At 45.1% G+C, this 27,253-nt stretch overlaps 1 protein-coding gene across 2 annotated transcripts in view; it reads left to right on the top strand.

The window, feature by feature from the left end:
* Nucleotides 1-27,253, top strand: part of CEP162 (centrosomal protein 162) — an 87,048-nt gene that overhangs the window by 19,424 nt on the left and 40,371 nt on the right. For both annotated transcript variants that reach the window (XM_044289986.1, XM_044289985.1), the window contains exons 6-14: nt 2,270-2,367; nt 4,633-4,675; nt 12,897-13,010; nt 16,119-16,310; nt 19,985-20,048; nt 20,144-20,420; nt 24,730-24,988; nt 25,440-25,564; nt 25,770-26,027. In XM_044289986.1, coding sequence (XP_044145921.1) covers nt 2,270-2,367; nt 4,633-4,675; nt 12,897-13,010; nt 16,119-16,310; nt 19,985-20,048; nt 20,144-20,420; nt 24,730-24,988; nt 25,440-25,564; nt 25,770-26,027 — 1,430 coding nt within the window. The remainder of the gene's footprint in view (nt 1-2,269; nt 2,368-4,632; nt 4,676-12,896; nt 13,011-16,118; nt 16,311-19,984; nt 20,049-20,143; nt 20,421-24,729; nt 24,989-25,439; nt 25,565-25,769; nt 26,028-27,253) is intronic.

The raw sequence follows: 27,253 nt of genomic DNA, 5'->3' as shown, positions 1-27,253 counted from the left end.
GGGGATCCAGAGCGATAAGTATATTCTAGGGCTCTTAACTCTGATGTCCCTTTTTTTTTTAACATGTTTCACTTGACTTATTTGGTCCTTGGATGACAGAAACCTCTTCCAGAGCCTTTCTTCCAGACCCCTCTCCCTCCCCATATGGCATGACTTGTGAAGGAGAGTATACTTACCTGATCCCCCATCGCTGGTTTCTGGCTCCTATGCTCCCCAGCTGTTCACTACTGTTTCCAAGTGTCAACATCTTGTTTGACCTGGGTCACGTGTCCACTGAAGCCAATGACTGAGCGTATAAATGACGTGTCCCTCATGTGTCACATCACTGGGTCTCATGAACCCAGCTGAAGCATGCTTTCCTCTGCAGGTCCAGCCACGTGGTGGGGGTTCTGGCAGAAAGGCCCCCCGAAGATGAAGTATTTGGTTCACTGGGTCCCATCTACGTAGTAATCTGTCTACTACTACACTGTGGCAGTCCCCACATCATGCACTGAACTAAACTTATACCATTACATAAAGTGCCCACATAAGTCACAGCCAAGGATTCTGCTCCTATATAAGGGCATAATAGAATGGAAATTTCTCAGCATTTCTGAAAATCTGTTCTTTTTCTGAGAATGGCAATGTTCTTGTTTACCCCCAGAGGCTGAACACTTATTCTGTTTGTGTCTCCCAAGAGAGTACTCTGATACAAGTATCTACCGCCAATTATATTTCAAGCATAATATTTTCTAGCATGTGAACATTTATTTTTGTAAACTACCTTTCCTTCACTGGTTATTGAAGTAGAGAAGTCGGGGCTTGAGAGCTCTTGCCAAGGCTACTGTAGACCAACTGCTCCGTAGGCCTCATGCATGCGGCCGTTTCGTGCATTGGGGACTGCAATTTGCGGTCCCCAATGCACGGGCAACGTCCATGTGGCAGCCGGGATGGATCTAGACCCATTCAACCCATTTAAATGGCTCCGTGATCTGTCCACACTGCAAAGAAATAGAACATGTTCAAGTGAATGGGTCCGCATCCGTGATGCGGGGAGCACACAGCCGGTACCCGCATATTGCGGGCCGCAATAGGGCCACAGCCAGGCAACGGCCATGTGCTTGGGGCCTTAGAGTAAAATCAATATCTTTAAGAAGTCGTTCACCTGTGTCAGTTTGACCCTATTGGGATAGATGTTCAGACTCTGAATAGAAGCAAGACTTTTTTCTCTTATTAGCAGTTTTCTTTTATAATTTAATTATCAGAAGTAGAAGCTTTCAGATAATAATTTAAAGGACTGCTGGGAGTTTTTAGTTCTGCACTTAGGGGCGCACCTAGCCTTTCTTCTGCCTGAGGCGAAAACTGAAGCAGTGCGGTGGTCTTACAGTTGATTGCAAAGGAGTTGTGCTATGAAATATATTCTACATTTTTCAAACCAACACCTAGATCTGAGTACTTTTGTAATTGCATATAATTAAATTAATTACATAATTTATTAATGAAAGTAATACAAAATTTGTATAGCCACTGAACTATATAGCGCCACCTTCGGTTTGCTCTTTTCTTTATTTCTCTTTCCATCTCACCGAGGAGGCCACATGCACTCAGGTTAGGGGTCCATTCACACGTCCGCAATTCTGTTCCGCATTTTGCGGAACGGAATTGCGGACCCATTCTTTTCTTTTCTATGGGGCCTCACGATGTGCTGCCCGGATCCGGGATTGCGGATCCGCACTTCCGGGTCCATGTTTACGGTCGCGAAAAAAATAGAACATGTCCTATTCTTGTCCGCAATTGCGGACAAGATTAGGCATTTTATATTAAGTGTCAGCAATGTGGGGTCCTCCCCCTCCCCCCCCCCCCCCCCTGCCAAGTTGCCAGCCTGAAATAAATCTGGCAGAATAATTGGAGAAATGAACGATGAGATCTCTGGATCCATGTGAGCTACAGGGCTGGTTCTAGCTTTGTTAGAAATAGGCCTCTTTAACACATTCAGTATTTGGTCAGTATTTTTGCATCAGTATTTGTGAGCCAAAACCAGGAGCGGGTCCAAAACACAGAAGAGGCACAAATTTCTATATCTTCTGTTCCCATTTCTATTATACCTTTTTATTGTAGGTTCCACGTCTGGTTTTGGCTAACAAATACTGATGCCAAATACTGACCATGTGAAAGAGGCCATAGATTGTCATGTACTAGATTATGTATGAGTTTAATTTTTTTTTACATCAATTATGGCATAACCTCTTTTAACACTATGCATAAAAAGTCTATATTCTTACATTACCAGTTAATTATAGTGAAGACTTTGAAGATGAGCCGGAAGCTAACAGTCATTTGGTCCAAAAACCTGAAGAAAGTGATGATCTTATGGAGATTAAAAGTCAGGTTAGACTTCTACTTGTTTTTTTTTTTTTTGTTTTTTTTTTAGGCTATGTTCACACGGCAGATTTTCCATGCAGATTTTGGCACATGTTCTGCACCACAATCTGTGTGGAATCTGTCAGTCTGCCACCCATTACTTTCGCTGGGAAACCAAGACTTCACTTCTTACAGAGTGTGTGTGTGGTGTGTTTTTTTTTTTTTTTTTTTTTTTTTTTTTTTTTTTTCTCTTCTGTGTTGGTTTTAGTCCACGTCGAAGGCAAAAAAAAAAAAAAGTTCATTCTTGGTGTGGATTCTGCATGGCAATTCCCATTGAAATGAATTGGAAGCCTACAAACTAAGCCTAAAATCAAAATCCGCACCAAACACTGCTTCAAATGGAGAACTGCTTAAAAAACTGTGGAGAAAAGACATGCAATGTTGATGCGTATTCCATTAATATATATTACATATATATATACAGTAATATATTTTAATTTTATATGCCCTATGTTGCTTCTGGATTAATGTTGTCAGCACACTGCATTGCATCATAGGGTTAAAGACGCACACAAAAAAAGGCAAGTTCTGCACCTCTCTGAACCCAAACTAATTAGTAATAGACCTGTGTGCCAAATGTCAAGTGCTTGTGTTATGTGCATATTCATGGTGAATCCTCAGAACAGGCTGCGAATATCTAATCAGTGAGGTCTGATTCTTGGCACCCCTGCTAAATAGATGTTTGAAGGGCCAAAATCTAACCTATGTATAAAAGAAAGTCGGGATTGCCTTTTTCTTCATTCGCCTCTGAGATAAAAGTAATAAAAGTTAATCAGTTGGTCCTATGTAACCCAAGATCTTACTAATGCAAACTACTATACAACAACTTGTCCCCGTAAAGAACGAGCCCATATAAAGCTATATTGATGGGAAATTAAAAAGGTATTCCCATCTTGGACATTGGGGGCATATCGCTAGGATATGTCCCACCTCTGGGACCCACACCTATACTTAGAACGGAGCCTGCAAAGTTCAGGAAGATGCACCGCACATGCGTGGCCGCCCTCCATTCATTTCTGTGGGACTGCCGAAAACAGCTGAGCGATTTTCGGAAGGCCCATTGAAATGAATGGGAAGTGCACTGCGCAAACGCGACCACAGCTCCATTCACTTCTATGAGGCTTACGGAAATAGCTGAGCCAGCGCTTGGCTATTTTTAGCAGTCCCATGAACGGATGGCATGTGTGGGGCGCCCTCTGGCTCTTTGCAAGCTCTGTTCTAAGTATAGGTGCGGGTCCCAGAGGTGGGACTCCCACCTATCAGACATTGGTGGCATATCCTGGCAATATGCCCCCAATGTCCACGATGTGAATACCCTTTAAAAAAAGAGATCCTTATAGATCATTTAGGGCCCGTTCACATGATGTTTTTTGATGCACCAAAAAAGCCTCTCATTTCAATGGAAGGTAGTACTTGCTTTTTTCCTCCATGCTGCAAAAGAAAAGTGTGGGGAAAAAAGATGCAACATTAAAACGAATGAGAAGTTGAAAAAATAGGAAGCTGAAAAAATGCAGAAAATCAGTGCAGAATTTTTCAGCGCATTTTCAAAACCTGTTGTGTGAACATCCCTTAAGGCTGGGTTCAGACCTGAGCGTTCGCGATGGAGCGCTCTTTATGCGCGATTGTATGCACGTTTACAATCACGGCTCCGGAACAAGCAAACGCCCATTGTCGCGCATTCCCGCTGAAGTCTATGTACAGGAACGCGCGACAAGACGCCCCAAAGAAGCTCATGTACTTCTTGGGGCGTCGGGCATTTTACAGCTCGATCGTACGCGCTATAAAACGCTCAGGTGAGAACCATTCCCATAGGGAATCATTGGTTCTTGCCTGTTGAGCGTTTTACAGCGCGTAGGAACGCGCTGTAAAACGCTCAGGTCTGAACCCAGCCTTAGGGAGACGGAGAAATAATCCTCTTTACTACAATGCAGCATTCTAAAAGGTGACATTTTGCTTGGGCTTCAAGGCCCCAAATTCATGAAAGGATCAAAGTGGAAAAGTATGGTAATAGCTCTGCATGGTCACTCAACTGTCACTCAACTGTTTATGGAAAGTAATGCGATATGATCCCCCCTGAACTATACTGAGTAATGTACTAGGTTACTGCTATACAATATTATGTTTACCTTCTTTTTCTGTAGGAGTGGAAATTTCTCTTTCTCCAACTTTGGCTTATTTTAGCTATTTTTAGTTAATATTTCTTTTAAAAGAGTAATTTTCTCTCATTTAAAGACTCGTCCAGAAGAAGAAGAAAAGCATGGGATGCTTGCTAAAGGTGAGCCCTGTTCTATAAAAATAGGCTTTAACAACGAATGAGTGTAAATGGGAATAAAACATCCTAATAATAGTGACGACATAAAAAAGATGCATACATATAGTGCTTTGTATTTCACATTTAATTACAGGTTATCAGTTTCTGAAAAAAGGAAATGCTATAACACAAAACAGCACTACTTTTCCCTCCCATCAGAGAATTCAGTTGGTTTCCTTTTGCCCAAGGTAGTGCTGCATTGTGGGATATCGGACAACCGTTACACATTGACAAACCTTTTTTTACATGTTTGTTGTAGTTACCATAATTAGGGGGTTGAAAAAAGACTTGGGCCCCCTTTTAGACGAGCGAGTGTCACGCTAGGGACTTGCAGCACCCATCCTGAACTTCCAGCACTGCCGGGGTTGCATAGCATTATATAGATTTATGATGCTATGTAACACTTAGAGGTCTGGAATGTACTGGATAAAACTGACATGATGTAAAAAAATAATGATAATTATTAAAGTATATTAGAAATATTATTTCCTTCACATGTAGAATAGAATTTAATAAAGTTTACCCAAAGGTTTAGGTACACTTTAACAAAAAAATGTGACTTAAACAATAGGTAATTTCTCGCCCAGTTTCCTTGGGGGACACAGAAGACCTTGGGTATAGCTCATCTCCATAGGAGGCGTGACACTAAGTGAAAACTGTTAAGCCCCTCCTCCACAGCTATACCCTCAGCCTGGAGAGAGAGACTGCCAGTTTTTGCTTAGTGTCCAAGGAGGCAAGACACTCCCTGCTACTGCAGGGCTGTTTTCTCCTTTGTTTAATTTTTTGATTTTTACTTTTTTATTTCTTTTTGTTCCAGATCATCAGGGACAACAGAGTCGCACTAGACCTCTCTGTTCTCCCGGGGTTGAGCTGCGCCAGTGCCGGGCTCCCGCACTGCTGCCTCCCCCACAGAAGGCAAGGTGGACCAGGGCAGCCCAGCTCCCCTGCATCCCGCCAGCGCAAGGGTCGCCCGCACGCCAAGTCCCTCGCCAGCGTCCTGCCACTACGGTGCCAGTAGCTGAAGGGGCGACCCTGCTGGAACGGACCGAGGGTGAAGACGGCTGTGGTAAGAGAGAGGCTTCTCCAGCCCTACGTCCCCCTCCCTGGCCATCCTGCGTGCTGGACTCCCATGCTGGTCCCGGCGGACCTACGCTGGCTCCTGGGCTAGCTGTTGCCCAATAATTATATAGCCCCACACCACCACCATACTGGTGGCCGCAGGGCGACAATACAATGCCCCTCCATAGGGGATTGCACAGGGGTGAGCATGGCATTGCTGTGGAGGAATATAGGGCCAGAGACCTGCTCCTAGCTGCCCCTAACACAGGGGTTATGCCGTCCATCCCCCTTGCCGGTCGCAGTTCAGTAGGGGGCCCACGCTAGCTGCCCCTGTCTCTCTCTCCCTCCTTAGGGGAACTACAGATGTCCATTAGGGCAGGGGGTGCAGTGCTGGCTTCCGGGGTCTCCCTCCTTACCGGTGTGCTAGAGCCAAAGGGCCGCTCCAGGCGCTGCCAGACGCAGGGCCTCGCGGCCTGCACGATGCTCCAACAGGCCCCGGCCGACTGCTGATGCTTCCGATCGGCCGGGTGCCGCAGACTTTGACCCAGGCTTTGGCCTGCTGCTCCGGACCTCTGTCTCTGCCGGCCCGCGGGTTGGGCACCCGCGGCCGTTTGGTACATGCGACAGCCGGCTCCCTCCAGGTCCCGGCTCACCGTCGTTGCCTCTTGGCCGGCCGGGCGCCGCAAAAATCTAGGCCCCGGCTTCGGGTCCTACTAGGCCGCAACATCCCGGCCTCTGTTGGAGGGGGCGGGAACGTCTCGCGGCGCGAATTCTTCCCGCCCGCACGTCCTCCGCCCCCCCAGAGGATCGCAGCGCCGCCCCCCAGGCCGGATCTTTGTTAACCTGTTGGGTGCCGGCTATCTCCAAGGGCCGGCTCCCTTCTGGAGGACCCCCTCTATGTCCTGGTGGGCTTCCTAATAAGCCTATACGAGGCTATGTCTCTCAGTGCCTTGGGAGGACTGTATGGTGGCCCTTTCTTGCCTCAGAGTGGCTATGTTTTAAAAAAAAAAAAAAAAAAAAAGGGCTTCCATGGCGGAGTTATTAAATAACGGAATGGCTGCGCAGGACGCTGCAGCATGATACAGTGGTGCTGGCTGCATGCTATGCTTCCCTTCCGTAGGCGGCATGTCGCGCTCCCCGGCTGCGGTGCTGACCGGCTGCAAGTCTCCTCTTTAGGCGGACCCTTGCCATCTACCGGGATACGGCGCTAGCCAAGTGTAGGCGCCCCCTCTTCCGCCCGTTCTATGGCAGGACATCACCTTTCCAGTTATGGTGCTGGCCATGGGCATGAACCCCTTCCTGAGTGGAATTCTGCGCTCTCTGGCCGCAGGCTAGCCATGTGCATAACCCCCTTCTATAGGTGGAATACTACATTCACCGGATCGGTGCTGACCATGGCACGACACCCCCCTTCCTTAGGGGAACGCTGCACTCACTGGTTGTAATGCTGGACAGGTGCATGTCCCCCTTCTGGGGCGGAATAATTGCACTCACCGGATTCAGTGTTGGCCATGGGTACGACCCCCCCCCCCCCCCCCCCCCCCCCCCTCCTTAGGGGAACGCGGCACTCTCACTGGATTCCCTGCCGGCCATGTATGTAACCCCCTTCGGCGGAACGCTGCACTCCCGCTGTGTTCGCTGTCGGCCATGTGTATGAAACCCTTCTATAGGAGGAATTCCGAATTCTCGCCAGATGCGGTGCTGGCCATGTGCACGTCCCCCTTCCATAAGCGGAACACTGCTCTCTTACTGGATTTACTGCCGGCCATGTGCATGACTTCCTTTCGTAAGCGGACGGCTGCACTCTTATTGGTTTGCATTTCTCGCGGTAGGTTGCTGGCCACGTGCCTGAGTGCTTGCACTCTCACCAGATCCGCTGCCGGCTATATGCATGGCCCCCTTCCGTGGGCGGTGTTCCGCACTCGCGCTGGATTGCTGCCGGCGTGGCCATGCCTCTTCTCCTCAGGCGACATTCATGCACCTTTTTTACTGACTGGGTGTCATTGTGCCAGCACGTTGCCGGCCAGGTGCATGACCCCCATCCATGGCGGATGCTCGCGCTCTCCTGGGATGCGATGGTAGCCTTGTGCACCCCCCCTCCCCCCTTTTTGTTTGGGTCACTGCATTTTCACCAAATGCGTTGCGGGCCGTGAGCATGGCTCTAGCAGGGGTGCGCTGCTTGCACCCCCTTTGGGAATGGTGCTGGCCTTGTGCTTCATTCCATGGGCGGAAATTTGTACGCTCACGGGATTCACGGCTGTCCGTGTGTATGCTGTACTGGACGTTCCCCTTTCATGGGCGGAGTAGTTGCACTCTCGCGAAATTCGGTGTTGGGTAGATTATTGCACAATCTTTTATTGCTAGGATATCCGGTGCATGCCCCCCCTTTTCAGGGCCTTTCCACTCTTGCCATCGGCAGAGTTGCCAGGTACCTTCCCCCCCTTTTTTTCCGGGCGGACTACTTGCGTTCCTTCGCATGCCGGTACTGGTCTTGTGCATAACTCCCTTTCGGGCTGCACTTTACACTTCCGTGGATACTGTGGGACGCTGTGGCTGTGCGCTCTGTGCGTTGTTTTGGGCCGTGTATGCCTTCTCCTCCCTTGGGTGGGTTGGCCTTCTCGCTACCTGCAGGGTTGCTAGTACGTATGCCTCCCTTCTTCCTGCGACATACTTTTTTTTTCTCTCTGGGGTGTGTTTGCTTGTCGCAAGCTTGCACTTTCTCTGAGGAGATCGTTCTGTCCACTTGTGAGCCTAAGGTGTTGTTGTCCGACACGCGACAATGGATGCTCAATGTATTCACAGCTGTATATCTTGTATGTACGTAGACGGGCTCTGCTGGCTCGCTACTGCACTGAGCTGAGTGGTACCCATTCTCCGGTGGGGTCCCGTTGTTGTCGGCACCCACCATGTTCGTTGGCCTTTCCACCTGGGGAGTGTTCGGGGTTCCTTGATGCGTACCCATTCGTCATTTAGTGGCATTGTTTCCCTACGCAACCGGTCGGGGTCGAGAGTGTTGTCTACAGTGCCGCTCGACCTCTACGTTGGCTCTGGCGGGACTACGGTTCCCTCGCCTACTACCATTTCCTCTTCTCGGATGCAGTGTGGTGTGGGTCCTTCCTATTGGCGCCCTTTGCGCTCCAGTCTGTTGCTGCCAGGTTCAGACTGCTCCTCTCGGGTAGGTCGCCCAACTCTTCTTGGGTGCTTGATTGTCCAGGTCCTGGGGACCTCCACCTTGGTTTCTTCAGGGTATTCGCCTGCTGCGACGGTGTGCAGGTAGTCTCACAGAGTAGAGGGGATTCGGCTCTTCCTTTCCTCGCCGGCTCGGTTTTTTTGGCTTCTGCTCTGGGTTTGTCGTTCCAATGTGGCTGCTGCCCCGGCCAGGCCTCAGTGGCTGTTCCGTCGTTGCCCCCCCCCCCCCCCCCCTCCTCTGGGGTGAGCATGGTTGTTCGCTTGGATGGTTCCGGTGTTACTTGCGGTCTCGTACCATCTCCCTCGTTCTCGCTGGCGGTGCTAGCGGTTTGCCGGGCCTACCGCGTTTTGTCCTCCCACTGGGTGCAGGTTGCCTTTCCGTTCTGGGTGTATGGTCCTGTGGGACTTACTTTCTCAGTGCCTTGGGAGGACTGCCCTTCGGTCAGGATTGTCCTTGGATCTCCCACACGGGGCTGTGGAACTCCTTTTTTTGGTGGCTACATCGACTTGGACTTGGCCTGTCTGGTTTGGGCATCTGTCGGATGCTGGGCAGACCCTTCGGGTTTCTTCCGTCTGTCCTTCTGCTCCCCCACTCCGGTCGGATACGGGGCTATGTTGTTCGGGGGCCGACAGGACCGTGGTTTCCGATCCTTCGGCCGTGTTACTGGTCTGCGCCTGATCCCATTGGGTTTTCTTCCGCTTACTGGGTGATTCCTGCGAGCACGCTAGTGTTCGCTCCCGACTGTTTAGTACAGGTTTGGTTGTCGGGCTTAGGGTTCTTACCTGGGGTTTTGTGGGAAGCGGGGCATTCCCCCACTCTGCCTTCTCGCCCTTGGTTCTGTCTTTCGCTAGTCCGGCCTGACCCTGGGACTTCTGTTACTTGAAGTGTCAAGTGTCTGCGCTGTCCTTCCCCTTCCAGCGTTTCCTGGCCCTCTTGGGCCTTGTCATGTCCTTCTGCCACAGAGTGGCTCTGTGGATCCTCTTTATCGTTTCCTGGTTCCGCCCTGGGAACTACATACTGAGCTCTCTGCGCTCCGGTCTTTCCCTTGGAGCCGTTGCAGGAGTTCTTCCTACTCCTTCTGTCTTGTACGGTTGTGTTTCTGTTGCCATCATGTCTGACGGGTGCCTGATTGATGGCCCTTCGTGTTCTGTGCCTTCTGTCCTTTTCCAGGACAGGGCTGTTCTCCGTCCTGTTCCTTTCTTCCTTCCTTCCTTCTGAAGGTGTTATCTGCCTTCTTATCAACGAGGCTTTCGTCCTTTTCCACCCATCCCCGGGTACGGACGCTTTGCCGTTGGGAGGTTGTTGGACCTTGCGGTTGTTTACTTGGAGATCTCCGACTCCGGTCGGCGTTCGGTCTCTTGTGTTTCCAGGAGGTCAGTGCAAAGGTTGATGGCCTCCAGGGTGGCCTCCTCCGCTTTCTCAGTGTGGCTTTTTGCTGTGGTTATCGCACCAATGGCAGGGTTCTGCTTTCGGTGTCACCGTTCATTTCATCAGAGCAGTCGGTGCCTCCTGGGGCGGGGGTGTTAGGTTTCGGCCATTCATTTGTGCAGGGCGGTCACTTCTTCCTTGCACACCTTACCGAGTTCTACTGGGGGCATACTCGGGCTTCGGCGTATGCTGCCTTGGGCCGCCTGGTCTGCAGGCGGTGTTTTCTTGATGCCTTCGGGTGCTTCGCCTTGGTGCTGTGGTCCCTCCCCTCTTGGACTGCTATTGAACGTCCCAAGGTCTTCTGTGTCCCCCAAGGAAACTGGGCGAGAAAACGAGATTTTTGTATTACTTACCAGTAAAATCTCTTTCTCGCTCTTTCCTTGGGGGACACAGCACCCACCCATTCTTGTTTTTTCTTGCACGGTTTCAGAGTTTGTTTTACCCGTTGGGTAGTTGGCTTGTTGGTTCCACTTTTGGACTTTGCCTTTTCTCACTGCTTGGACACGCAACTGGCAGTCTCTCTCTCCAGGCTGAGGGTATAGCTGTGGAGGAGGGGCTTAACAGTTTTCACTTAGTGTCACGCCTCCTATGGAGATGAGCTATACCCAAGGTCTTCTGTGTCCCCCAAGGAAAGAGCGAGAAAGAGATTTTACTGGTAAGTAATACAAAAATCTCGTTTTTCTGATGCTTTCCATGCTTTTAGCCAATACCATATCCTATTTGGGAAGAAAGGGGTGCAAATGAGCCCTTAGCAAGCTCTGCCTCTAATGCCACCAGATGTAAGGCAGTTATCCTATAAGTCAGTGATGGTGAACCTTTTAGAGATCCAGTGCTCAAACTGGAACACAAAACCCACTTATTTATAGCAAAGTGGCAATACGGCAAATTTACCTGAATACTACAGTCTAATATAGTATATCTTCCATGTACTTTATCATTTAGCTATAATACCCTGCCTACATTCAATGCGCTGCCTGTGCTGTTCATAGTGCGCCTGCGCTGATAAATGGCAGGAAAAGTCTAAGGCATATTGGTACAACATAGACTTTTTCCAGAGTACGGGTGCCCACAGAGAGGGCTCTGAGTGCCGCCTCTGGCACCTGTGCCATAGGTTCGCCATCACTGCTATAAGTCAATGTTCAACCCTTTAACTGTACCTTCAGACATGACCGGGATATTTAAATAAGCCAGCACCTCATCAGCAGACAGCTGTTTCGGGGTGATTGCCCCTCATCAGTGCAGAGCAGAGAGTACGGGCTTAACTGGGTCATGTTCTGTAACTTTACGGTTCAGACAGTAAACTGGTGCTTCTGAAATTTTTGACCAAATTGCACCTCATTTAACTGTAGGCAGTAAACCATTTTTTGGGGATCCATAAAAAGAATAATATAGTACATTTGTGATAGACAGATTAGATAGATATTCCCCAGCCGTCTTTTCTTGGGTAAATATGTTTGATGTTGAATCCTATTTGTAGATATAGCAGCTTTCAATCTTCTACTAGCTGCCTTTGTCAACCTTACCATTCTGCTGTCTGACATGTGAGCATATTGAAATGCATCTATGTATATAAAAAGGGTTAAAATTGTTACAAAAATAGAGTAAAGCTAGATTTATGTTATGTACGTTGCCTTTAAAAGGGGTTTCTGAACCTTTGTGCTAAACACTTTCCGGGCCATTAGAACCGGTCAGCATGAAAATGAAGTGTCATTTTCAGACATCATGTTATATAGAGCAGGAGGAGCTGAGCAGATTTATATATAGTTTTGTGAAAAAAGATTCAGTAAAGCTTGTAATTTATCTCCACTCATAATGAGCTATTAATTCATGTGGACCACCCTACTCATTGACAGACAGCCTTTCCTGTGCGAGTGTGCATACACACATGGCCGTCAGTCACTCGTTAGGATTGCCCAAATGAATCCTTAGCTCAGAATGAGCAGAGATTTAGAAAAGTAAAATACAACTTCTACTAAATCTTTTCCCACAGGACTATATATCATCTGCTCAGCTCCTCCTGCTCTAGAACATGCTGCTTGCAAATTGCACTGTATTTTCATGGTGGCAGGTTCCCTTTAACTAAAATTGGTTTGGGGTATGGATAACCCCTTAGATATACTGATAGATTGTCAGAGTTTAATTTACCTTAATTAACTTTACCAAAGTGATGGGGGCCTGGTAAAATAATAATAAAATAAAAAAAACTTCCCTTATGCCCACTCTGATCCTTTCCCCTGTCATCTTCTGGGGCTGCAGCCAGTGACATATTGTTTGTTCTGTATACCACTGCAGCCAGCTGTTGGTCTCATCGGTATACTGGGTGACACCAGTGAGGCCAGTGATAGGCTGCAGTGGCGTAATCGGAGCAGGCCAAGAAGGAAAAGTGCTATTATTTTTTTTCCATTCTTTTTTTCCATGCCCCCCATCACTTTTTTAAAATGAAAAAAAACTTGGACAACCTTTAAGAACTGAACAATTTTATTTTAATGTAATTAAATTCCTTTTTAGTCGTGCTGATTGACTCAATGGACTCAACAATTGATACTCAAAAGATTTTGCAGCAAAGACAAGATGAAATTGAATCCGTTATGCCCCATGGGACACACGAAGCAATGGGTTCAGGTGGGTTACAGTCTTTTCTAAACTGATAGATCTAGCATTGTCAGCATATGTCACCGTTTTTAAGGGAGCTTTGTTTGGGAAATCAATGGTGATAGTTAGTTAGACTGGTATCCTGTTAGTAAGGCCCTGTTCACTGTTGCTCTGAAGGTTGAGTTGCTAATACGGTTTGAGTTGACCTGGAGCTGCATGCAGCGCTATTCTTCTTATGAAAATAACAGACACCATGGCGGAACCCAGAAGGAAGCCATTGTAAGTGGGTAGTCATTGTGGTTTGTTGGATCTGGCAGAATATTGGCAGTTTTCCATTCACTGTATAATGACTTTTAAGCAAGTGTCCACAGCCTGCCTGCTGAAACAGAAGATTCATCCTTCCCTGCTCCATGTTGCTCCGGTCCTCCATGCTGCCCCCACTGTCTCCATTTTCCGAAACCCCACACTGTATACATCCGGCAGTGCATGAGCAGGGTCACATGCACCTCTCCAGCCAATGACTGGCTTCAGTGATGACTTGCTACTTGTGGCCAGATCACTACTAGATGTAAACAGTGCAGGGACTGGAAGATGGAGACAGCAGAGGACCGGAGCGTTGTGGAGCAGGCAGGCTGCAGGCACTTGCTTAAAAATCAATAAAACCGGAATACCTATAAGAAGGACCGCAAAGAAGCCACTTCCCTCCAAGAAAAACACAAGGACATACTGACATTACGCACAAAGTACAGGAATTGGACTGCAGAGGACCGGGTCAAAGTTATTTGCGCTGATGAATCCCCATTCAGACTGTTTGGGATATGTGGAAAGATGATTGTACAGAGAAGAAAAGGTGAGCAGTGCCATGAGTCCTGTATCATGCCAACAGTAAAGCTTCCTGAGACCATTCATGTGTGGGGTTGCTTCTCATCAAAAGTAGCAGGCTCACTCACAATTTTGCCTAAGAATGGTATCAAAACATCGTCCAACAGCAATTTCTCCCAGTGATCCAGGCGCAATTTAGAGAGGAACAATGCTTTTTCCAGCAAGATGGAGCACCATGTCACAAGGCAAAAGTGATAACTAAGTGGCTCAGTGAACAAAACATTAAAATTTTGGGTCCATGTCCAGGAAACCCTCCACATCTCAATCCCATTGAGAACCTGTGGTCAGTCCTCAAAAAGTGGATGGACAAACAAAAACGCAGAAATTGTGATAAATTCCATGCACTGATTAGGCAACAATGGGTTGTCATCAGTCAGGATTTACCCAGAAGCTGATATCCAGCATGCCAGAGTGAACTGCAGAAGTCTTGAAAAAAGAAGGGTCAACACTTGAAATATTGTGAAAACCAAAATTTGTGTCAGTCTCAACCTTTGGCCATGACTGTAGTTTTGTTGAGTACAGTATGTCAGGTGACTGTTTAGTTCACTTGAGTTATGTTGACACAGTAGAGCAGAGTGCCTTAGGACCCCATTCACACGACTGTATTTTTGGTCTGCATCTGATCCACATTGTTTGCAATTTTTGCGGACCTATTGAAAAGAATGGGTCCTCATCCAATCCACAAACAGCCCACCGTGCACTGTCCACATTCGTATGTCCGTCCGCAGTCTCGCAATTTTTTTTTAATAAGTCCTATTCTTGTACGTTTGGCGGACAAGAATAGGTATTGTTACATTGGATCCCCCAACAAAGTGATGCAACACACACGTCACATAGATGTCATCCGTATTTTTTGCGGATCCACATTTTCTGGACCGCTAAATACATACGATTGTGTGAATGCACCCTTATGGAGAACTCAGACTGTCCTCTCCTCTGCTTGGGAGCTGAACAGTTGCTGGCAATAACAGCTGATTGTGGGAGACCCTTGCAGCAGAATCTCCCTAACATTTTGATGATCACAGGGGGATATTGCTGCAAGGACCCTTCCCGCGGTTGGCTGTTATTGACATGTTAAGCAGCCAATGAGTGTACTTTTACTCCAGCAGCAAATGAGCTGTGACCTTTCAGAAAGTTAATGGTTTTCCAAAGTGGACAATACCTTTGTTTCACAACTGCATGTCAGATGTTAGGCCCCTTGCAGACGAGCGTGTCCGGATGCGTTCCGGTGCATTGCGGCAAACCCGCGCGAGTAGGTACGCAATTGCAGTCAGTTTTGGCTGCGATTGCGTTCCGTTCAGTTTTTATTGCGCGGGTGCAATGCGTTTTGCACGCGCGTGATAAAAAACTGAATGTGGTACCCAGACCCGAACTTCTTCACAGAAGTTCAGGTTTGGGTTCAAGGTTGTGTAGATGTTATTATTTCGTCTTATAACATGGTTATAAGGGAAAATAATAGTATTCTGAATACAGAATGCATAGTACAATAGGGCTGGAGGGGTTAAAAAAAATAATAATCTCCTTAATCCATTTGTTCGTGCAGCCGGCATCTCTTCTGTCTGTCTTTTGTGAGGAATAGGACCTTTGATGACATCACTGCGTTCATCACATGGTCTGTCACATGATCCATCACCATGGTGATGGACCATGTGATGAACGCAGTGATGTCATCAAAGGTCCTATTCCTCACAAAAGAAGACAGAAGAGATGCCGGGCTGCGCGAACAAGTGGATTAAGGTGAGTTAAATTGCGGAAATCTCGCCCGTGTGAAAGGGGCCTTAGTGTTACATATTTGTGTGAAGGAGGTGTAAAGCTTTAAAAACAGGATTAGGTCCATGTAGGGCAATATAATAAACATTTCTAGTCCTGTACTTAGACTTGGACAAAGTGTTAACATGGTGCCTGCTCGCACGTGCAGCAGGCGTCAAGGCCGGCGAGCCTCCGCGGTTTCAAACAGCATAGACCCGTGACTAATGACCGCGACTGGCAATAATTTCGATTTTGGTCATTAAAGCCTTGATCTCACTTGATCAGTCTCTGAAGGGTGAAAAACTCTCGCTTCCGGGCCAATGAGGATGCCAGTTATTAAACTCAATACCCTGGATCTCTCTGAACACAAAAAAATTCGGTATCCTAAGGGTTAATAATAATGTGTCTGCTTACTTTTTAGTTTTATTATTTTCATTTCATCCTTGATACAATAAATTTACAAACTTTTTAGAATGTTATTTTTGTTCTCTTTTGTGTATATTGAAGGTATTTCAAATCAGTACACAAACAGTGACATGGAAGCTTTGCATCAGGCGTACCAAAACCTTGAGGCATCAATAAAAGGAGCAGAGGAGCAGAACACTCATCCAACTATCATTGGTAACACAGGGACACTAGATCATCATGGAATCAATTCACAGAAAAATAGCCTCAACAAAGCCCTTGCTGGTGATTCAGGTAATGTTTACTTTAAATAAAGTGTATGACATGGAGGTCTGAACAGAGCTCATATCAAGACAATGAACCAGCAGAAATTCATTCGCTTTGAAGTACTCCAAAGTGGAGCCAAGGAAAACATTAGCTCATCCTATTAAAAATGAGCTCCCACACAAGACCATCTGCAGAAAAATAGAAAAAAGTATGGCTGTCAGAAAATGGCTTTGCAAAAACACGACTGTGTGTAAAAGTAGCAAAATGTCAAAAATCTATAATGCTGGTATCTCTGTAATCGTACTGACCAGCAGAATAAAGAGAACATGTCATTTTTCCCGCACACAGCTCATTACAATAGCAAAAAAGCAAAATAAAAAGGTGTATGTACCCCAAAATAGAACCAATGATAATGGCAACTCATCCCCCAAATGATAAGCCTTCATGCAGCTCCACCGAGAGAAAAATAAACGTCTGGTTTACCGGCACCATGTTGCTTTTGAGCAGCCTCCGGGGACCAATCAATCCAAATCTACACTGCAGTGTACCGAAATTTTGGACATTTCAGTACCCGGTAGAATCCACCTAACAATTTAAAGGGTGTGTTGCGCCTTAGATGGCAAAAGCTGGGCACAGCATAATGGGCACTGAAAAGCAATATTTGCACGTGTATGGAGTGGGCCTCTGCAGCGGGCCTGCTCCATACACGCCAGGTGCTGGCCTGCATCATAGCCAGCACCTGCCCGCACTGACAGGAAGCAGTGATCGCGCCACCCCTGATATTTAACCCCTTAGGTGCCGCAATCAACTTTTTTTTTTTTGCGGATCGTATACGGAACCATTCATTTCAATAGGTCGCCCAAAAAATAAATAAATGAAGTTACTCCGTGTGCATTCCGTTTCCGTATGTCCATATTTCCGTTCTGCAAAAAACATTACGGACAAGGATAGTACTGTTCTATTAGGGGCCAGCTTTTCCGTTCCACAAAATACGGAATGCACACAGACGTCATCTGTATTTTTTTACGGATTTTTTTGCAGACCGCAAAATACATACGGTCATGTGCATGAGGCCTGATACATCTCTATAAGGCCTCATGCACGTGGCCGAGAGCGGACCGTGGAAACCCGGCCTGGGATTTCTTGCTGACGGCATGAGTGCACGGCGTCATTGGTTGCTATGATGCTGTGCGCCAGTATAGTGTATTACTGTACAGCAGCAGCTGCATGAAGCGCATGGCGTCATAGCAACCAATGACGCCGTGCGCTCATGCTGTCAGCAGGAATCCCGGCCGGGTTTCCATGGTCCGCTCTCGGCCGTGGAACACGGCCGTGTGCATGAGGCCTTAGGGTGAATAGGAGAGGGGATTGAAAGATCCAATGTACTAGCACCCTATAGTTATAAAAAAAAAAGTTTAAATAACCCTCCTTTTCCCAATTTTACATATAAAAATATTTAAACAATAAAAAAATAAACGTATTGGGTATTGCCGCATCCGAAAATGTCTGAACTATTAAAATAAAAATTCCTGTGCAGTGGAAAAAAAAGAATGGAACGGGGGGGAAAAAGGAAAATAAACGTGATTTGCGATATTCAAGTTTGGTATCGCCACATCTGTATTGAGCCACAGAATAAGGATGTCGGGTCAATTTTAGTGCATTGTGAACCCTGTGATGTCAAAACGGCAAAAACCTTGGCGGAATTCTTTTTTTTTTTTTTTTTTTTTTTTTTTTCCTGTTTTCTAATACAAGACATGGTAAATTAAATGGTGGCATTAAAAAAAATGCATCTTGTCCTGTAAAAAAAAATAAGCCCTCAAAAACTATGTGAATGAACGGAAAAAAAAAAGTTATGGCTATTGGAAGGTGGTGAGGAAAAATGGAAATAGTCCTGGTCTTAAAAGGGGTTAAAAGTCAGTCTTGAAAATTTTCTGTAAATTTTGGGGATTTTTTTAATATTTTTTTTATTTTATTTTTTTTAATACATTTACCACTAACATGGAGTACAATGTGTCCTGATGAAACAGTCTCAGAATGTCACATAAGTAAAAGCATTCCAAAGTTGTTACCCCATAAAGTAACACATTTCAGATCTGCAGAAATCGGCCTGGGCCCTAAGGTGAAAAGTGGCTAGGTACTGAAGGAGATTGAAATGAGTAATATACAATTAGTCTGTGTATAGCTCCTTCTGCTCTGTAACATGAGGCTGGAAGATGAAACTGCTTGTTCTCTGGGAAGATATGTCAGCAGTGCATCTGATACCATAATATCCAGATATTGGACACCCTGGTAATGTCCCTTATCATATGGAATTCATCAAATGTGTCGATGAAAACAGCTGTATGGGAACATCAAAGAGGTTGTCTCAGACAGTGAAAATTATTGGGACAAGCCCTGCAATAGCTTAAAGGGGTTGTGTAACTTAAGCAAATTGCATTTATCATGTAGAGAAAGTTAGTACAAGGCACTTACTAATGTATTGTCTATATTGCCGCCTTTGCTGGCTTCATACATTTATCATCGCATTATACACTGTGGTGGCCGGAACTGGAAATGCTGCTGCGCATGCATGCCGGTTTGCACTCCAGTGGTCCTTGCCACCAGAGGGTCTGACACTTTTTCCTGTTGTGTCTAAGCACGGCCACCACAGCTGGATTGCTTGGGGGCCCTAAACTTTGGGAACGAGTAGTGTTTGGAAAAATGAATCAAGCCAGCAGGAGGAGGCAATGTGGACAATCACAATACATTAGGAAGTGCCTTTATTACCTTTTGTCTACATGAGAAGTGACATTTGCTGAAGTGAAACAACCCCTTTAAAATAACAACAACAAAAAACGCCTTATACTCGCCCCTGTCTTCCCCCGCAGTACAATACGTCCACTGGGTCTTCTTCTGCACAATACATCTGTCAGTGTCACTGCCTGTTTTAGTGTTGAAAATAACTTCCACCACGCAAACTTCTAGTACTGAGGAATCCCCTGTAAGTTCTATGAATATGTCTGGAGATATGCCCAATTACCTTGCTGACATACATGAGGGCTGGGGCATGTCCCCAGATAAACCAAACCTCTGGTCCTACAATTGGCAAAGGCTTATATTTCATATTCTTCATCTGTCACTGTACCTCTGGTTGCTAAATGTTCTGAAGGAGCACTTCTCCTAGATAATGACACTCCGATATCTATGCAATAGCGATATTTATTAAAGGAGAGACAACATAAACTGGTCGCAGAAACCCCTTGGAAAACTCTGTCCCTTTCTTAAATTGCTAAAATCTGCATGTAACCCCTCCGCTGCCACGGTCAGTAGCGACCGCAGTATCTGTGGGAACTTCTTAACTTGTGAGTACAGCCCCTCACAGGAGAAGAATAGAATCGATCCTCTCTTCCCCACTTTGGTGATATCATTCAGGCACTTGTCGTCTTTGCCCCATTCACTATATAGTAGTGAAGTGCTAAACACTAATTGCTCCACTGCATTATAGAAGATCAGAATGTGGGTGTCGAGCTTTTTTCCATAGTAAACCAGCAGGATAATACATTTTTAGCTGTGAACTGTAATTAATACAGTTTGACATATCACGTACAGGATCAGTACTAGATAAGTAAGTTGTGGATGTATGTGTAGGTTTATCTCAAACTTAAAAAATGTTTGTTTAAAATTGATAAAGTAATTTATAACCTAATCTTATTGTGCAATAGACCTATCCACTGTGGATGAATTAATGCAACGTATTCGAGGAGAAGAAGGCTTTATTTTGTCGAGGTAAGGCAAAATGAATTGTCAATAAATGTTTTTTTATTTATTTACTATTTTCTGTACAAATTAATAATTTGAAATGCTTTTAATATGTTCTCTAGTGTCAACATGCACGTGGACAAGGGTGTGCTTCCATATACTCTGCATAAAGCAGTCGGAAAAGATCTAAGTCAGTCATTACCAGAAGAGCCGGTTTCACAAGACTTGCATAATTCGCATGGCGAAAAAACAAGTGAGGTCTTTCTTGCACATGAATTTGATAATCATTTTAAAGGCGAGCAAAAGATATCAACGAAGGACTTGGAAAGTCGAGGGCAATCTACAGAGCCAAATCGTTCAGAAATAAATGTTATGTACTCTGGTGAAAGAAGTGGGCAAGTAAGAATGATACTATGTGCTTTAAATGTTGTGAAAGTCATGCATTAGCTTAGTTATTATTATTTTATTTATTTTTCAACTATATTGGCAAGTGCAGTCCAGAGGTGCACAGCCTGTGGCCCAGGGGCTCCATGTGCCCTGGGACGCTATTCTGTGTGGCCCCCAAACCTCCCTGACACATCCATATTCAGGACTCCCCTCTGTTCTGTATTTCACTCCACATCCTGTGCTATCCCCTAGTTGAACTTGATGTTCATATTTTTTCAACTCTACTAACTATGTAACTATAACTGCAGTATATAGGAAGAGATGAGGTAGCTGTGCATGGATGTGGCTCTCTGAATTGTAGGTTTTTAAAGCTTTAAAACACTTGGCTGCATCTGCAACTCTCATAAACTGCAAAGGTGTACTGAAAGGGAATCTGTCACCATTGACTTCCCTCTCCAACTGGCTGCGTAGACACATAGCTGTGGTTCACCTTATTAAAACGCAGTTTTTCTTTTGTTGATCTGATCAGATCAACAGAAGAATACCAGTGTTTTAATCAGATGAACCATAACTACGGTATGTGTCTATACACACAGTTGGATAGGAAGGTCACTGGTGACAGATTCCCTTTAAAGAGAACCTGTTGCCACAAAATGCAGTGCCATCTGCAGGCAGCTTGTTAGAGAGCTGAACGGGTATATATAAAGCTTGTACCACCGTACGTAAAATGCTGATAGATTTTATTCCTTATCATGACTGGTATTTTAATATTTGATCAATAAACTATTGGATTTTTTATGTACACTGGATCAAGCTTTTTCAAAATTTTCATAAGATAATCCTGTAATGGTCCCTCCATGGCGAAATTCAGTGTTACAGTAGCACAGAAAGTACAAAAAAACTCCAAAATTAAGGCATTACAATGACAGTACAGATAAAAAGTAAAAAAAAAAAAAAAAAAGGATATCGATATCACAGTTTATATACAATAAACCATAATACACAAGAGGGGTGGGTGCTGTGTCCCCCAGTAAATGAGACTGGACAGACAGAAGCAAGGACTATCTCCTTGTTCAGATGAAACGAGGAGACCACCTTGGGCAGAAAGGAGGGAATGCAGAATCGGAAAAGGAGGCCTAGTTGAGAGGGCCGCAAGCTCAGGCACTCACCGTTATGGCCACAAGAAAGGCGACTTACCAATAGAGAAGGGTTAGAGGAATCTCCCCAAGGGGTTCAAAGAGGAACAGCTGCAGTGTGTCCAGAACAAGTGAGGTCTCAAGTTAGTGTACGGGGGTACCTGTCACGTAACTCCCTGGGAAGATGTATGTACTGCCAAGAAGTCAGCTAAGGGGTGTTGAAGAAAATGGAAAAGGACAATAACTGGACTGGACTAAGAGTGAGCTTAGGGTGGACTCCAGATCAAGGCCTTCTTGGGAAAAAAAACGAGAATGTGAGGAACAGAAAAAACTAAAAGGATGAAGGTGGTTACTCTCCTACCAGCAAAAGAAAGACCTCCATTTGCTATAGCATATCTTGGAGGAAGTAGCGGTGTTTGGATCACTGGGTTTGACAAAATCACGATCCCGTAAAATTGTTCCAACCACCATGGCAACAAACAAAGCATGTCTGAATGCAAGTGGGAGAATGGACTTTTGGAGAGGAGATCTTCCCCAGAGCAACCGTATTAAGAGCTAGCATAAACACAAAACCTGTGGGAGCCACAGCACCCATTGCTAGTAGAACATGAGTAAAAGTTCCAACTGTGGGGGAAGGAGATCTAGAGACCAAGTCCAACACCTAGGACCATCGGAACGGCTCCCCTATAGTAGAGGGACTATGTAGCAGCTACCTCACGCAATGTCAGGGCTGAGACTCCCATGGAGGAAAAAGGTAATATGGTAGAAACTACATATCCATTAGCCAGTGACTCGGAGTCACTCAATACGCCACCTGAGAAGGAAATCATACATTAGTAGCCACGGAAAAAGTAGTAGCAAAGTAATCTAGTGAAGGAGGCCATACCGTAGTAGCCACAATATCTAGAGTTAACGAAAATCAATACTCCACCCAAAAATGAGGAAGCTGGCAACCCGAGCAGATGCTCCACGTGTTGAAGGTGTCAGTGACCACAACTAACATAGTAGTGCGTTTGCCTCACATGGACTCAAGTCACAATCATTATGTTGTGGGATCACACCCTGGGAAGGCAGAGGTCACCACAGAGGCGCTCAACACTGACACACAGAGGGACTACCCGACTAAAGGGATAGTGTGATAGTAGTCACAGTATCCAGTGGTAGTGTCCATATTCCACCTTTTGAGATTTAAAGGCAATAGTAGGTACCATCTCTCTCAAATAGTCCACCCGTGGAAGGGGGGATAATGCCACAAAGAAGTAGTGAGGTAGGAGTCGCAGTAGACAACGTTGGGTAAACGGAGGTTAATTCCACCCTGGGCCCAATTTTGTTTCAAAATGGCAAGACCTGCAGAGCAGATGTCTGCCTGCTAAGGGCCCTAAGCTAAAACTGCTCAGTGCCTGCTGGAGGGGTATAGATGGTGGGAGGAGTTAACAATTTTTGCTTTGTGTCTGCCTTCTAGTGGCAGCAGCTATACCCCAAGGTCTTTGTTGCGTCCACCAATGACACAGACGAGAAAAGATTGTGCACCATTGGCAGTGTTGAAGAAATTAGCAGCCCACAAAAAAAAAAGGAATATCGATGACAGACCGTTAAAGGGAACCTGTCCCCATGAAAATGCAAAATAATTTGCAGGCAGCATGTTAAAGAGCAGGAGGAGCTGAGCAGATTGATATGGGGAAACATTTTGTAAAACTTTTATTTTATTTATTAAAATTCTTGCTTATTCTGGGCTTTGAAGTCAAAGAGGCGGTCCTATCAGTGATTGGCAGCTCTCTCTATATACACAATCATAGTGGGCAGGTTGTCAGTCACTAATAGGACCGCCTCCTTGACTTCAACGTCCAGAATGGGCGAGAATTTAAACAAATACAATACAATTTTGAATGACAAATATTACCCCACAATGGATTTTTATTTCATTTGATCATTGTTCTTTAAATGTACTTTAGCAACAAATGACTTTCATAGATCATTATGCAGCTGTCAGCAAGTGCTGCTGCCATATGTACAGTATGTGGCATAGACAGCATATTGTAAATGATTCATATAAAACCTTCTGCACTTTTCATCTTGCCTATCCATAAACTTCTTGAGATGTAGTCTATGGTCCCTGTAGTGCAAGAGGTGCATTTTGTATATGCTATTTTTATATATATTTTTAGCATTAATGATGATGGGGAATACATTAAAGGAAACCTGTCATCACATTCTAAGCCTATTTATCCACTCACTTTTCTATAAATACTTTTTAATACATTAATAATGATATTAAAATCAATTTTGAACGAACTATCAGTTCAGAGAAAAACCTAAAATAAATGTTCCCGCCATATAGGTAAATTAACCTTAGATGAGTCCTGTCTCCTCCATGCTTCAGAGATGAGTCCAGCGTTCTCTGACTCTGAGCACCGCCCCGCATCCTCCGAATCTCCTCCTTGCTCCCCGACGTCACAAAGCTAGAGCGCCGTAATCTCGCGATGCCAGCACAGGGAAGGAACACTTTGCCGACACTGCACATGCGCTAGCTTGCGCATTGCGAGATTACGGCGCGTGCCCATTGACACTATTGAGGCTGTTGCCCTCTGGAACAGGAGAATCGTGCAGGCACAGGCACTCACCGATACTGCGCCTGCGCGGGATTTCGGAGGACAAGAGAGGAGGAAGGAAGGTCCGGTGCAATGAATAAAATGACGTAATGGGGAGGGGGCGGCGCCTTAGGCCAATAGAGGAATAAGTAACGCCCGATGAAGTGAATAAATTAAGTGACGTAATCGGGAGGGGGCGGTGCCGTAGGCCAAGAGAGGAGGAAGCACGATGGTGCAATGAATAAATTAAATGACGTATTGGGGAGGGGGCGGTGCCGTTGGGCAAGTATGTGGGAGGACATTTATTTCTTAGGAGGCCGGCTGGGCTTGGAAGAGAGGCGGGCTGGGCACTGCAGGGGGGGCGATACTGGGCACTAGAGCAGAGTAATAACGCCCCATGGGGCACTTGGAACCTCATTTGCATATCGGACAAATTTGCTTTTTTTATAAGAATGAAAAGTTGAATAAAAGATAGAAGACACATGTAGGTAAGAAGGTACTTTATAGAACATTGCTATGTAAACGATTTTATATGGTCAGAATAGGTGACAGATTCCCTTTAAGTTGCTAAGGATGTTTTTTTTTTTTTTAACATAGGCTGACAAATGTGGAAGTGACCTTTCTGTAAGTGCAGCTTCTTCTGCTCCGTTCTATAATAAGCATCCGAGCAAGATGATAAAGAGTCCCCCGTCCTCTTTAAAGAAAGGTCAGAGCCATCATTATTCTCATGTTAAAAGCTCTGGCTATGGAAAGATTAACATACAAATTAAACGGATGTCTGATGACGACGGTTCAATATCCAAGGAGTTGCATACGGACATAAAGTGGAAGTCACCTACTGAGCGCAAACAAAAAGGTATTGATGTCATTAACATGATCACTTTTTCACATGTGTGTTCTTGACAACGGTCATGCGCAGTAGGTAAGGAAGAACAAGGGAAACGGGACCTTTGTACTAGTGGTCAATCAATCGTGAATATTTGATTTGTTTATTGTATGAAAGCCCCACTAGTTATTACATTGTGTATTTAAATACTAGAACATAATATTTTGGACTTATTTACATATTCATATACTTTGTCTATATGCGGTAGTTAAGCATCTCTTGCAAGCATTGTTTTTTATTTATGTCTCCTCTCAAAATTAAATCACTTTAACGTGAAACTTGTTTTGCTACGCAAAATATTTTTGAAAAATTCTATTGAATTGTTATTTACACAAATTAGGTTTGTCAAGAAGGTTTGAAGTACTTTTAGTAATGTGTGTGCTAAGCACATGTTTTATTCCATTCTGTCTTTCTCTGTTAGGTGTGTTATCTGCTGCAAAGTCCATAAGGTTTGCAGAAAACGCAATCAGATTTCCAAGGGATAAGGTGGAGCATCAAGACTCTGCTGCACAAGTCAATATAGTAAAAGCTAAAGACACTGAAAAGGTGTGACTGAAGATTGCAACGTCTGCAAATGTTTAACCAGGGTTGTCCCAACAGGGCTAGACAGTTTAATGTTTACAGGGGGAAAAGGGAGGGGATTTAATGTTAAAGTTTTTTTTTTAGGGATTTAAATGTTATGGCTACTGGGGCTATGTAAGACAAGGCATACACTTAGTAATTAAAAGCATTGACATTTCTTTATATGCAGTTGAGTGTTCCTGTCGGTCCAAATGGAAGACCCTCAGAAATCCATTATTCAGATGTCAGTGGCAACAACCTGACCATCCTCCAGAGACTTCAGAATGTCGAAGAGAAGATAAATGCAGCACATGGGCAGACAATAACTGTCAAAGAAGATCCTTTAAGAAAAGAGCAGGAATTTAAGCAGGATATAGAACAGCTGAAAATAAATTATGAGAAGGAAATAAAAGAGTTAAAGCAGGAAAACTTTCTTCTGCAAACAAAGGTAATTGGTTTTGGTTTTAGAATATTGTGAAAGGAACAGATCATGTTTTACTTACTTTAGGCTGTGTTCACATTGTGGTCGGTGGCTGTGTTCAGCGTATATGGCAGGGAAATATGTGCCGAACTTTGCGGGGGCGGGCAGAGAGAGAGAGAGGGAGAGACAGTATGAGAGAATACATACAGTATTTTTTATTTTTTTTTAAAGGGTTTTCTGGGACTTATATTCTGATGATATATTCTCTGGATAGGTCATAGGTATCTGATCGGTGGAGATCCAACACCTGGAACCCCTGCCGCTCAGCTGGTTGAGAAGGCATCCGCGTTCCTGAGAATGCCACTGCCTTCTCCTTGCTCACCCAAGTACAGCGCCATATATTCTTTAGCAGCTGTGCTTGGTATTGCAGGGGAACCCCATTCACTTCAATGGGGCTGAGCTGCGTCTCGGCCATGTGACCAATGAACTTGAGGTTATGGCCTAGGGAAAGCTGAGAACGGGCCGCAACGCTACTGGGAGCGCCGGTGCCTTCTCAAACAGCTGATCGGACCCTGACCAATCAGATATTGATGACCTATCCAGAGGATAGGTCATCAGTATATAAGTCTCGGAAAACCCCTTTAAGAGGAAAGGAGAATGTATTCCAAGAAAAATTATACATTTGAAGCTTGCATATCAAAACTTTTCACTGCGAAGGATGGATGTAATATTTCATGTCTTCAAACACATGTCATAGCAAGAACATTAGGCTTAGAATTGGATATTACCTTTTTCAAATTATACTAGGCTCGATATTTTAGGTGTTCAGCGAGAAGCACTAGTTGAAAGTTGGGAAGCAGCATGAAACAGTTTACCTCCTGGTTCTATCTCTTTATAACGAAGTTCGAGGGAATGCAAGAAAGATGCTGTGGCAGGCACAGCACTATGAAGTGCCTTTTGCGCTGTGACATTAGAAGAATTTTGATATCTCTGACTTTTAGTATAGCCAGACTGTCTGTTACTCTGTAATGCCTCTAGTGCCGCTCTATGGAAACAGTAGGTTTAAAGATCACACCAAATGCTTCAAATAACTTCTTTATTAACTTTAACTTTTCTTCATATATAACACTGCCAGCTCTGCAGCAGATAGTCCATGTACATAACATGTGTTGAAAAGATATCACAAGATGGCGGTATGCATAAGATGGTTCAACTGTTCAATCTTGTCGTTCAACATAAAATGGTGGATGTAT

The sequence above is a fragment of the Bufo gargarizans genome, chromosome 4 (genome assembly GCF_014858855.1).
Source record: "Bufo gargarizans isolate SCDJY-AF-19 chromosome 4, ASM1485885v1, whole genome shotgun sequence".
NCBI classification, from domain to species: Eukaryota; Metazoa; Chordata; class Amphibia; order Anura; family Bufonidae; genus Bufo; species Bufo gargarizans.
This window is presented reverse-complemented; position numbering and strand designations above follow the sequence as displayed.